General features: G+C 42.7%; 1 protein-coding gene across 1 annotated transcript; it reads right to left on the bottom strand.

The window, feature by feature from the left end:
* Nucleotides 1–4,076: 4,076 nt before the first annotated feature.
* On the bottom strand, nucleotides 4,077–12,230 carry LOC118421763 (organic cation transporter protein-like). Its single transcript, XM_035829265.1, has 9 exons — nucleotides 11,838–12,230; nucleotides 11,058–11,161; nucleotides 9,275–9,429; nucleotides 8,392–8,560; nucleotides 6,948–7,178; nucleotides 6,022–6,236; nucleotides 4,953–5,061; nucleotides 4,508–4,717; nucleotides 4,077–4,387 (listed from the first exon to the last, which is right to left on the bottom strand). Exons 1-9 carry the CDS (start codon nucleotides 12,204–12,206, stop codon nucleotides 4,255–4,257), a joined length of 1,695 nt encoding a protein of 564 aa, XP_035685158.1. The 5' UTR covers nucleotides 12,207–12,230; the 3' UTR covers nucleotides 4,077–4,254.
* Between the last annotated feature and the right edge of the window lie 918 nt (nucleotides 12,231–13,148).

Genomic DNA, 13,148 nt, shown 5'->3' with positions numbered 1-13,148 from the left:
TTAGACATATTAAACTGGTTAATAAATTAAAACCAGAGAAGGCTCAAGAAAATAGCCAAATCCCCAGCGAAGACTGGTTAAACCACTTTAGTAAAGTTGACAAATCATCCAACGGAAATTATGTCGGTCCTTTCACTCCTATAAATGATGAATCTCATTCCCCAACAGAGACAGAGAACTCTACATTAGATTCTACAATTACTGCAGATGAATTAGACAGAGCTATTGCAAACTTAAAGAATAACAAGTCAAGTGGAAGCGATATGATAAGAAACGAAATGCTGAAATGTGGCAAATCAATTTTCCGGAAACCTCTACTCCATCTTTTTAACCTGTGCTTACAAAACGCATACTTCCCCGAAGAATGGTCGCTCAGCCATATTGTACCTATCCACAAATCCGGAGATACTTCACTCCCAGACAACTATAGAGGAATCTCTATTATAAGTTGTCTAGGAAAATTGTTCTGTTCAATCTTAAACAATAGACTGTCTAATTACGCAGAAGAAAACAGCCTTTTCAAACCACAACAGGCCGGTTTCAGGAAGAATTTTAGAACAACTGATAATCTATTCACTTTGAACACGCTCGTCAGCAAATATATCAGTAGAAATTCACGTCTGTACGCATGTTTTGTAGATTTTAGTAAAGCTTTTGATTCTGTTTGGCGAGAAGGTCTTTTACTTAAATTGAAGAAACTTGGGATAGGGGGCAAATTTCTCCTGACCATAAAAGATATGTACTCTAAAACTACAAATTGCATAAAAACAAACAGTGGTCTAACCGATACTTTTGTAACTCACTGTGGGGTTCGACAAGGCTGTAACCTGAGTCCAACATTGTTCAATTTATTTATTAGTGACATAGCCTCAGAATTTGATCATTCCTGTTGTAATCCTCCAATTCTACACTGTATGAATGTACCTTGTCTATTATATGCTGATGATTTAGTAATATTCTCAGAGTCACAACGTGGCTTACAATCATCTTTGTCTAGATTAGAAGAGTACTGTAAATCTTGGAGGTTGAAAGTCAACCTAAAAAAGACAAAAATCGTAGTTTTCACCAAGGGTGGTCGTTTACCAAGAGACTGCTCCTTCTCGTTTAATAATAATGTAGTAGAAATTGTATCTTCATATTGTTATTTAGGCATAATTGTCAACTCAGCTGGCACATTCAAAGCCAATCACAAATACCTATACAACAAGGGACTAAGAGCTTTGTTTGGAGTTAGACAATACCTGGAGAAAGCTGATGCCCCGTTGTCTGTTAAAAACAAGTTATTCGATTCCTGTGTCAAACCTATCTTACTTTATGGGTCGGAGATTTGGGGCTCTTTCAAAAGTTCAAAATCTTGCCCAATCGAATCCGTACATCTAAAATTCTGTAAACAATCCCTCAATGTCCCCAAAACAGCTAGCAATCTTGCTGCACGGGCTGAATTAGGGAGGTACCCCTTACACTTGGAGGCCTCCCTAAACGCCATTAAGTTTTTCAATAGAGTCTGCTTGAATGTGCCGGCTGATAGTCTCCAGGCAGACGCACTTTTATGTCAATTAGAATTAGACTCTTTAGGTAGTAAATGTTGGGCTTCCGGTGTGCGGAAAACTTTAGAAGAATGCGGTTATGCCTTTGTTTGGCATTCTCCACACTCAATTGTTTCAAAAGTGCCCTCAGTCATCTCTGCTATTCAACAACGTTTAAAGGACATCTACTTTCAAACATTTCTATGCGAAATTCATAATGACAACAAGGGCAAATGCGCAAAGAACAAATTACGCTCATACAGACTGTTCAAATCCACCTATAACGAAGAAGAGTATCTTAAGATTCCGAACGAACGACAAAGATCTATTATCACCAAACTACGAATCAGCTGCCACAAACTCCGTGTTGAATCAGGGAGGCACAACCACACACCTCTGGAGCAAAGAATCTGTCAGTTCTGTAACCTGAACAAGATCGAAGATGAATCTCACTTTCTATTAGATTGTAGTTTATATAGTAACGATAGAAGTATTCTTTTTAGCCATATTATAGGAAAGTTCCCTCGCTTTGAATATATGTCTAGTGTTGAAAAATTCATTTTTCTTATGAGCTTTGATCAAACGACATTATACAAACACATCTCAAGCTACATATTTAACATAACTAAGAAACGAGAAGAAGCCGAACAAATGTATTAGAATAGTTTTAGAATTTATGTTTTAGATTAGTCTTAGAAACCATGTTTACTGCATTACTACCCTTTGTATCTATATGCCTGTACTTAGCCCGATAGGGCATGAATGTGCAATAAAGGCTATTACATATATTAAAAGACCCGGAGCACCGGAGGGTGGATGAAGATATACCTGCTGTATCATAAGTAACTTTGCAGTGTTGGAAAGCAATTCCCGTTATACAATATGCGTCTTTCCCCAATGTATGACAACAATGAATAGCTCGTATGATATATAACTGAAGTAAATTAAGAGATACACGTACGCGTGTTACGTTAGGGCATAGTGGCATATGGTAAAGCATGCCCATATCCGTAACATGCCAAACTTTCACCTGGTAGAAACTTGCAGGGCTTCTAACATGATATGATGATTGTGTTTTTGAAATGATAAACGTAACACTATAGATATTAAGTACATGTACTCATTATTCATGTGGCGTCGGATGACCGAGAGGATAGGCTAGCGGACATGAGATCAGGAGGTACTGGATTCTTTTCGTATCTAGCTAGATGGTGTGTCTTTGAGAAAGGCACCAACTTGAAGGTACTTTCAACGACTTTCCCCACTCCACCGAGGTGTAAACATGGGTACCCGACTTCGTTTGTCGAGGTACAAGTCGGTGGAAGGAGAGGGAGTGGCTCTGCCTTCCAACACCAGAGACAATGGATAATAACCCAATGTCTCAAAAAGGATTTCCTTTATCCTTTTAATTGACAGATCATCAAGCAGTAGCACAATATTATGCGCATCATCTATTTCCATATCAAGTGAAGAAGAGCTGGAGGCATGGTACCTTAGAGAATTACAATAACTCAAAACTGACATATTGTTACTTTATCAGAAATTTGTTGTCATTGCTTCACCATCAGACATACTTTACAAGCTTTTCGTACTTGCTCGTAAATTACAACTTTAACACTAACATGTCATCGTCTTGCACTATGAAGGCTATCAGTTACCTTTAAGTAACTTTTCCCATTGTCTGCTGACAACGCCCCCTTTACTGTCATTAAAAATGATACTGTCCCACTAAAAGGACATCGTACGCCCGCGGACTTGGTCGCCCACCGCTGTCGTATGTGCAGCAATTTTCCCCCGTAATATGTCTAATTTGGTCGTACAGCAGTTGATACAATCATTGCTTCAGAGACTCTTACAAGCTTGCTCACATCACATTAAATCGTATTTTGTCATAATTCTGTTGCAATTTAGTGCTTAACTACACTGTCCTTTTACCTTTGCTACAACACACACTTTCCCATCAATCAACAAGATAAAATCATTATGCTCAACTGTTCACATGTCTATGCATTTTGGTCAATTTCTGCGTATTTAGTGGATTGTGAGGTCTGGTAGAGAGATTTCTGTTTAACTACAGTACTTCAAACGTTTTGGTGTTTTTTTTAAATCCTCACTACCTGTGTGCCTGTGCTCTTCCTCGACCTGTCCCCGCCCCTTGCCCCACAGGTGTCCCTGTCCTCACGCTTGTTTGTTGATTTCGAGTTGGAGGACTGACAGCCTGTGTTTACACAATTACGAGCTGGTTGGCGTTAATGACCCCATCCGCGAGTCATTACACCCTTCTGATGCACAACCATACATGTCAAATGTGTCGGTGTCAACTCTAGAACTATACAATAAAGTTAGTTCACCTTTCCTTGTTTTTGGTGCAAATATGATATGGTTTTATGAACTAGAATAGCTTTAAACGTTCTGCATCATTTCTCGAACATAAACACCAACAAGCATGACCTATACATGCCATATACGCCAATATTTCAATGTATTTATCGTACCTACTATGACTAAGCCCATACCAGCCCCCTGTGTTGTCATCTGCATGACCTATACATGCCATATACGCCAATATTTCAATGTATTTATCGTACCTACTATGACTAAGCCCATACCAGCCCCCTGTGTTGTCATCTGTTATATATTTTATTCCGGCGCGCTCTGCACTCTGAAAGTCGTTTCGACACTTAGACGTTGTGCCTGAATAGGGCGGTAGATACGGGTGTTTTAGAATTCATGTATGATAGAAAGAGCAATTGTCCCAGATGATGTGGCCACTAACAACAACAGGTCCGATATAGTCGAGGTCACGGTTGCTGTTGGGTTTGGTTCTCTTTTCTGTTGTGCCAATCTTTGTTTGCTGCCTCCTGTGGAGACAATTGTGAGAGTGCAAGATGAGCAACATGTCAAAGAAAGCAAACAATAGAAATTGATTAAGAAATTCTGGTTTAACCAAATACGACGAGTGTTCTTATCCAAAATGCTACCTTCCCAACTTCTCGCCGTCTTCAAGTGTATCCGGCAGAGGGATACCGAACGTCTCGGGAAGACTGAAGACTCCGGCACCGCCGAGAGTGCAGAGTATCCCGAACGTGAGCATGGGGAGGGGCGGCCACACGTCCGCCAGCAGGGACACGAACGGGGACAGGATGCCGCCTACCCGGGACGACATGTTGGCCACGCCAACACCCATCGTCCTGAAGCAAAATAGAGTTAATAAAGTCGTCAACGCTTCACCATTTCGTAGACACGAATACGACGAAATTTGGAACACAAACTTGGATAGTAGGAATATGAAACTGGTATATAGTACCTGTATAGGAGTCGTTGAAGTGAGAAAGCAAAGTGCAGAGAGAGGGTTGCTGAACCATTTTGTTTCATGCACAATCCACAATTTTGTCGCATGCACAATTGACGACCAGACCGCCCTACCTGACTACGGTGGGGAAGACCTCCGGGGAGTACACGGTCAGGGTTGTGAAGGCGACGCCGATGGCACACCGACCGAGCAGGGAGATGTACCGGATAACATCCTGTCTTTCTGTAACACAATAACACATCACTACATATCTATCATCCTGCAATGGAGAGTTGCCCGAACAAGAGAAGTGGAAACGTTTAAAGAGGGTTTCGGAAGATGTGTCTACCTATGCCACAAGTCATGTTCTGCAAAGAGGAAGAAAATAACGCGTGGTCGCCCCTCCCCATGCTCACGTTCGATAAGCTGTTTAAAAGAAAACTATATTATGTGTATCAATCTCACATGCAATCATAGGACCTAATTACGCATGGTCATTTTAGCGAATGCCCACATCCACTCTGGAGAATTCCGCGTTGCACGAATTTCATATTTTTTGCTTGGACTATATCCACGTTGTGCTCCCATGTATTGTCAATGCTGAGTTTGAAGTCAATCCATCGATCCGAAGTGACAAAAATCAAATTAAAGTTGACGTCATAGAAAAAAAATTGCAAACACTTTAAATTTACTTCCAACACTTAATTAAACTATAGGGACTTACCCCTCTAAATTTTCGGTCAATTTCCGTCGACCTCGTTCACAGAATGACCCTCATTATCTCAGGCAGTGACGTCAGGAACACACCACTTTTGCAGGAGGGGGTCATAAGTATCAGAAAGTCTATGTCACCCCCCGTCTCTGTTGAGTGTGGGTCGGTGGGCTACAGTTTAATTCAGTATTGGAAGTGAAGTGTTGGCAATTTTTTTCTATAATGTATATAACTTTCAGATGAACTTTCATGCTAAAGTTGACGTCTTTTTAGAGAATGCCAGTATTTCCGAAATACTGAGCATTGGGTAAAAAGACATTTTGCTGGATATTCTCCAAAAAAAGACGGTCGAAAATAGTCAACTATGATTTATGTCTCTTCGGATCGATGGATTGACTTGAAGCTCAGGATTGATACATGGGAGCACGACGTGGATACATTCCAAGCAAAAAAATTAGATTCTTGCAACGTGGACTCACCATTTCACCCACCTGTTGGTGTTGCTGCTACTGCCAGACAGGCGGCTCCTGACAGAAACAGAAATCCACCAACCACAGGCCTCCTCCCCCACTTCTCCATGGCAACCAAGCCCACCAGGGACAGCCCGATCTCCAGCAGGGCGCCCAGGACGAAGTTCGAGTAGGGGTCACCGGCAAGGTCAGCAGAACCAATGATCAAGGCGTAGTACACAGCCACAGTGGCAAACCTAGCAAACACACAAGACGTATAAACTATGACCTGTTCACGTATAATTTGTGCACATTTTCTGAGAAAAAGACCAGTATCCTTTATGATTACAATTTTTCCCGGTGCGTAGCACCGGGTTTTGTGCCCAGAGAAGCGGTTGGTTCAACCCTTCAATGGTTCAACCCTTCAACCGTTCAACCCTTCGACCGTTCAACCCTTCGACCGTTCAACCCTTCTCTTGTTAAAGCCCTTCTGTACGCTCGATTACTTAATCAGCTTCCGAGGCCTAGCGGTGAACGCGCTGGGTGGATATTGCGATTTGCTTTTGCAGCCGTGGATCGTAGGTTCGAAACCCACTTGTAACATTTTTTTTTCTATGTTAGACAAATCTCATGTAATGTTTTTTTCAATAGACGACAGACCAATTCAGTAATTCGATGTTTAAAAACTCATGTGATTTTGTTTAACATCCAGGCTTTTCCCAAAATACGCACCGGGCAGCTTTTTTCAGAAGCTTTTTTGTTTGAATACGTATGGCAACCCTGTGTCGCAATGTCTGACTTCAGATATCGTATTCGTAGTGTTCGACATATTGAAGTCACCAGCTTCAGAGGAACCTATGTTCGTACAAACCATCAGTTTGCTGTCAAGTGCGTATTGTTAGAAAATGCTGAATTAAAGAAAATTCATGTTACTGGTTCTAATAGTATATGTATAATGTAAGTCTTACCAGACTGAAGACATGGTTACTGTGATCATCCTCAGACCAGGACCCCGGAACAGGTCAATCAGGTTGTACTTTGACTTTTCCCCAGGTTCTTTGTCCTTCGGTTTAGTGACTTTTTCGTAAACCTCATCTGGTATGGTGACCCTGTTGAACTTAGCTGCTTTCTGGAGGCTGATTTTGGCTTGTTCGGTTCTGTTGTTGCTCAGAAGCCATCTTGGCGATTCCGGAAGAAGCCTACAGGTGGCAGTTTAAAGAAAGATAACTCTTGTTGGGCACGTTTAATGGAAATTTCGTTTTGATCACAAATTATTAAGCAAAGAATCGGTTAGAAATATTGCACATGATACAATGCAATGGGACAGTTAACAGCGAGCAGCTCTATGCGCGCCTTGAATGTAAACATTGTGCGGTATGTTTGTCCTTTACGAGATCTCCATAGAGCTCTACCACCAATTTGTTGAAGGTGTCGCGAATCATATGTTAACGTTCATAGCGCGTGGAGGTGCTCTCTCAGGTCACTGCGGGGTATGTCTGTCCTTTATGAGATCTCAATAGAGCTCCCCCAATATGTTGAAGGTGACGAGAACCTTGTGTATGCATTCATGCTACGTGGAGCGGTAACAGGTTGTTTCGCAACAATGTCGCAAACATCAGTTGGCAACAAGGTAAGTCGTTTCGCAACAAGGTACATGTCGTTTCGCAATATTTGAATGCTATTAATCTTGATAGCCTAATAGTATTAGAAATCGTATCCCTTACACAATTGTTACGCCGGACGTATGAAACTGTACCGCCCGGCGTATGAAACTGCATCGCCCGGCGTATGAAACTGCATCGCCCGGCGTATAAAAATATCATCGGGCTCTCATCGGGTAAATGGTCGAGTACCACAATCTATACGCTAAGCAGATCCACGTATTGAAATAAATACATTTTTAATCCCCAGGCCCTACGATCCCTGTGCACGCCGCGTATGAAACTGTACCGCCCGGCGTATGAAAATCATCGGGCTGTCAGGTCCATGCGGCCCCATGGTCCTGTGCCGCCGGGGTTGTCTTTCGCACCCGGTAAGATTTTTACGCGGTAGGAGTATAATTATGTTAGGAATACAATTTCTAATACTATTAGGCTATCAAGAGTAATAACATTCAAATGTTGCGAACGACTTGTACCTTGTTGCGAAACGACTTACCTTGTTGCGGACTGACGTTTTCGAACTGACATTGTTGCGAAACAACCTGTGACCCGTGGAGCTAGCTGTGTGGAGCTCGCAAAAACTCTCCATAGAGGTCTAAACATTTCTTGAAGTGATGTGAACCATGTGTTTACATTCATAAGTACTGGAGCTGGTGGGCTGCACGAGCAACCTGCATGGAGGAGCACCTTCAACAAATTTGTGATAGAGCCCCTTCTGTTACAAGTTACAACGGTTCCAGGTAAAACATACCACCAGTACGAGAGGAGCGGCGCAGACATAACTGCCAAGGCCAGCTGGAGACTCCACCAATCACGCAAGAAGTACGCAAGACCTCCGAGGAACACACCTCCAACGGCCCAGCTCAACGAAATTGTCATTCCCACCACATTCCGCTTGGAGGAGCCGATGACTTCTATGGCTACAGATCAAATATGGGAAGACATTTTTTTGTCAAAGGTTGCAATTGTATGACTCATTGACTCCTTAATTGTTCTAACTTCCACCAGCCATTCGAATTTGCGCCAAATTTTCTATTGCGGTCACACAGTGCACTGGGAAATGCGTGACCTCTACAAACAAAATGGATGGCCGCGCCCGGAATGTTCTCAGTTTCGGCTCTAATCAGATACATAAGATGGATAAAAAAACTTTATCGCAGTGATAAAGCGGTCGCAGTGTTTCCACTTGCATGTTAACCAATGTACAACGAGTACAAAAATCATCGAAAAGAGCTTTGTGTCATTTTACTGCGATTGGGGATTCTTAACAACATATTTTAAAATCGCAATTTTAGGTGAACATTTGACCTACTTACGCCAAATAACAGCGAATGCCACCATTTTGTGAACGTCTGGTGCAATATGACTTTGTACACTGATTTACCTGCTTTATGTCTGAAAATACTCAAATGTCTAAGGTCACACTTCCACAAAGGTGCCCGGCCGGGTAGTTTGGGGAGAAAATTCGATATAAAATGCAACAAAACACAAAACGGACCAAAAACGATTCCCTGTATATATTCATTGGCATAAAGTTTAATTTTTCGTTTCCACAAACAGCCCGGCCGGGCCCCGGGTACCGGTAGGAAATGTGACGTAAGCCTAACGAGGTGAGATGAGAATCAAACCTGTACCTAGGGTTAAACCGACGTAGAAGAGACCGTTGGCAGCCCCGCCGGCAAGCAGGCGGAGAACCAGGAAGATGACGTAATCTGTGGTGAAGGCAGCAGCCAGTCCTGAACCCATCTGCAGCACGATACAGGCTACAACTGTGGGGCGGCGCCCAAATCTGACAAAACACAGAAAATAGTGCGATTGCTTTCATTGACTGGTTTCAGGTAGACTGTTTTAGTTAAACTAGACGGTCGACAGCGAAATTGACAGTGATCTCTAAGTAACATCGACTATCATAATTCCACCATGTGCCATAATACGGCAGAAAAAACGTTAGTCTTCCCGAGATTGTTTTGAACACAGAATGTTAAATATCCTAAATATAATACAATTCAGATATTTAGGTGTTAAAGACAATCTTGGCAAGGCCTCTATAACTACGTTATATGAGGTGGCGGTATAATGGCACCTGGTGGAATTATGAGAATGTATGTTAGATGTTCTCGATGCCTTATTTTGTGCAATTTTTCAGCGTTTTCTGCCTCAGTGATGTGCATGACTGGAGCACGGACAATATAGTTACAAACGACATACAGGGTCTGTCTGGATTTGAGATTAATCAGGCTGCGCGATGATAAAGCCTCAGGCCTAAGCTAGGCAACAATAATCAGATAGTTATCATAGACAGGGCAGAAACGTGCCCGGGCCCGGGGACAATCAATACACCACGGTCAATGTCTCTGTCTCTGTCGAATGACCTCAGTGACCGTGACCGTGACCGTGAGTACAAAGAACTCCGCTTAATGTTAGTTAAAGTTAAACCCTTCCCGCGCCTGATGGCCCATAGGGCGGTGCCCATCTCTGTTTCCTTAGTCCTGGTCCACACAACGCAATCACTACAGCAGGGGGCTAGTCCACTGGTAGTGATGTGTGTTCAACTTCCATATTCTTTCCCGAATGCTGAGTGCTAAGCAGAGAAAGCAGCATGTACCATTTTTAAAGTCTTTGGCATGACTCGACCGGGGATCGAACTCACGACCTACCGAATGCAAGGCGAACACTCAACCCACTAGGCCATTGCACCGGTCTTGAGAGTGATAAACAGGACAGAAATATGCCTCAGAACAATCAACACATGCCCGGCCAATGAACTCTGTTAAAGTTGTATGATCAATGTACTCAGACCAAATGCTGAGTACAAACGAAACCCCAAGGACAGATATCCATGACCATTCGTTAATTTATACCAAAGACGTAAGTAGACATGTCCATATGCAGATATGTACTTGTGATTCAAACTTTCTGTACGTGCTGATGGCCTGCTTTCGGAGAATGAATGTATCGACTCGTATTGCATCCAGCAGCTGACGTGTATCGATACTACAAAGCTGTATATGATAAAAATTGTCATTTCATTTCGGCATATCGAAGTTGGTAGTTGACAATGCCAAGTTAACGTTGCAGGGGATCGGTCTCAAATGCCCTTGTACTTGAGTTATGTAAACTCTCTGGTCATGTACGTTTGTTTATCCACAAGGAGAGTATTTATACCAGACGAGTTGAAACAATGGATTCCTGTTTTCTTCCAAATGCCCTTGATGTAAACTCTCTGGTAATGTGTGTTTGTTTGTCCACAAGGAGACTATTTACTAGACTTGTCGAAACAATGTGTTCCTGTTTCCTTCCAAATACCCTTGCACGTCTTGAGTTATGTAAACTCTCTGGTCATTTGCGTTTGTTTATCCAAAAGGAGACCATGGATTCCTGTTCCCTTTCATTCCTACCACGATAACGATTGTGTACCTGTCTGATGTCATTCCTGAGATGAGTCCCCCAGCGCTCACCCCCACCATGAAGATGGACTGTCCCAGTTCCTTAAACCAGTGTCTCTCACACACCAAGTCGTACTGGAAGAAGGCAAATTACAAATTACAAATTTGTAACTTCTCAGCACAAGAAATCATTTGGCTATTTGTGAAGATGTACATACTATAACATGTAATAACATAGTGTGCAGTACACATATGCATATGTTCTGTATCTGTATCTATAAAACCTGTATAACCGCTCTTCGGCTTAACACATCAGCTCTGCCAGCACGCGGCGCGGCAGCAGCTGGTTATATCACACTGAGAGACCTGTCAAAGCTACAGATAACCATTGCACATATGATTAGAGCTATCTTAAAACAATAATGCAGCCAAACTACACATACAGCTAACGTTAAGTACTTGAAAATAAACGAAATGTACAGGAAAGTGAAATGTTACTAACTACCAGATACTTTATCAATTTTTGTAGGACGCCACCGAATAATGTGCTGTGTTTCCACGATGAAATCTAGACATCCAGGTTATAACATATTAAACATACACAAGGTATAACCCACCTGGATAGATTTTGAAACCTGCTGTGAGAAACTATTTCTGCGTCGATCTCGAAAACAAAATGTCTTGGACAGAAATGCAGTTCTTTTATGGTTGGTGGCCAGTACGCTTGTAATTGTGGCAATGCTAACTTATCACGTTTCTATACTTTTACCTGGCCACTTCACTGTTTACTAATCGTGGGCAGCTTACTTACGTCTGTAACAACAGTGCTGCGATACACGCTCTGGTCGTACTCCCAACCGTCGCGACATCGTACTGTTTGGTTACTCCCCGCGGATGTTCCACCAGGTCCATTGTACATCAGACAAGAGCTGTACCTCCACGTGCCGTCCACGTTTTCCATGGGAACGCTCAAGTTGAGCCTCTCGGAAGGGTGGCCGTACATCGCCGAGGAGTCGTTCTGGTAGAGGCGGCAGTGGTGCGCCGGTGTGGCCGCTAGGAAAGCCTGGGCGAACATGGTTGCCCCGACAGACGGACCGACCAGGACGATGAGCAGAGCTGCCAGTTTCTGGTACCTGCCGAACTCACCGAGGTACTGTCGCAGTACATCTTCGTACTCCATGATCACACATATACTAGTATATCAAGGCAGTGTTAAAGTGTTTAAACCTGAGCAATCTCCGATGTATGCACACCTCAGCTACCCAGGTGTAATTGGATATTTATGAAGAGGTCGCGATAACCTTTCGAGAATGTCGAGGTTAAAGTTTATGTCCCTTTATCGGGACCGCGGCCCCTGAAGACAATACAGTCACTTTCGGAGAGTTTTACAGACTTATTAACATCACACTGTATCATATATAATCATAATTTTGCCGCCATTCTGTATTCCGTATGAATGTATAACTTTATCTAGTGTCCTACTTTGCGAGTGTACAGAAAGTGCGAAATTGAACAAAATGGAAACCGTACTTTATTCGCGGTTCGTCCAACAGTTTCCTTACAGTTGTCTTTTACAATATCCCTCTCCTATCTATTAAGAAGGTGAAACTACCCTGGGTCAAGGAGGGTTCAATCAGTACTTCCTTACATGTAATCTCGGAGCAGATATCGATCTCGACGGTGGTCAGGACAGTATCCATTGACCAGTTCATAGGCACAGGACAGGATCCATTCATCATACCAAACAATATCTATCCGGCCCTGTAGGCACTGGACAGGATCCATTCATCAATATCCAACCGGATACTGTCCTGTCCGTTCGCAGATGTCACACGTGAGTTGTGCAGTGAAGGGGTAAAACGATTATGGTGCCTTAAACGATTATTGTGCAGTTAATACAATTATGGTACCCTAAACGATTATGGTGCCTTGAAATCCTCCTTTTTCTTGAAACGTTTGGCCAAATCTGCAGCTGCAGACATTTTTGCTTACCTTTTAGTCAATTTTCTGCTGACAACGTACGCCTCCTTTGGCTTTGCTGTCATTGACAAGTGATAGTGTCCCACTTAAAGAGCATCGTACGCTCGCGGACTTACGACTTCGTCCCACGGCATTGTCGTTT

This window comes from Branchiostoma floridae, chromosome 8 (assembly GCF_000003815.2).
Source record: "Branchiostoma floridae strain S238N-H82 chromosome 8, Bfl_VNyyK, whole genome shotgun sequence".
In the NCBI taxonomy this organism is placed as follows: domain Eukaryota; kingdom Metazoa; phylum Chordata; class Leptocardii; order Amphioxiformes; family Branchiostomatidae; genus Branchiostoma; species Branchiostoma floridae.
Note: the sequence above shows the minus strand (reverse complement) of the source record. Positions and strands in the feature narration are given on the sequence as shown.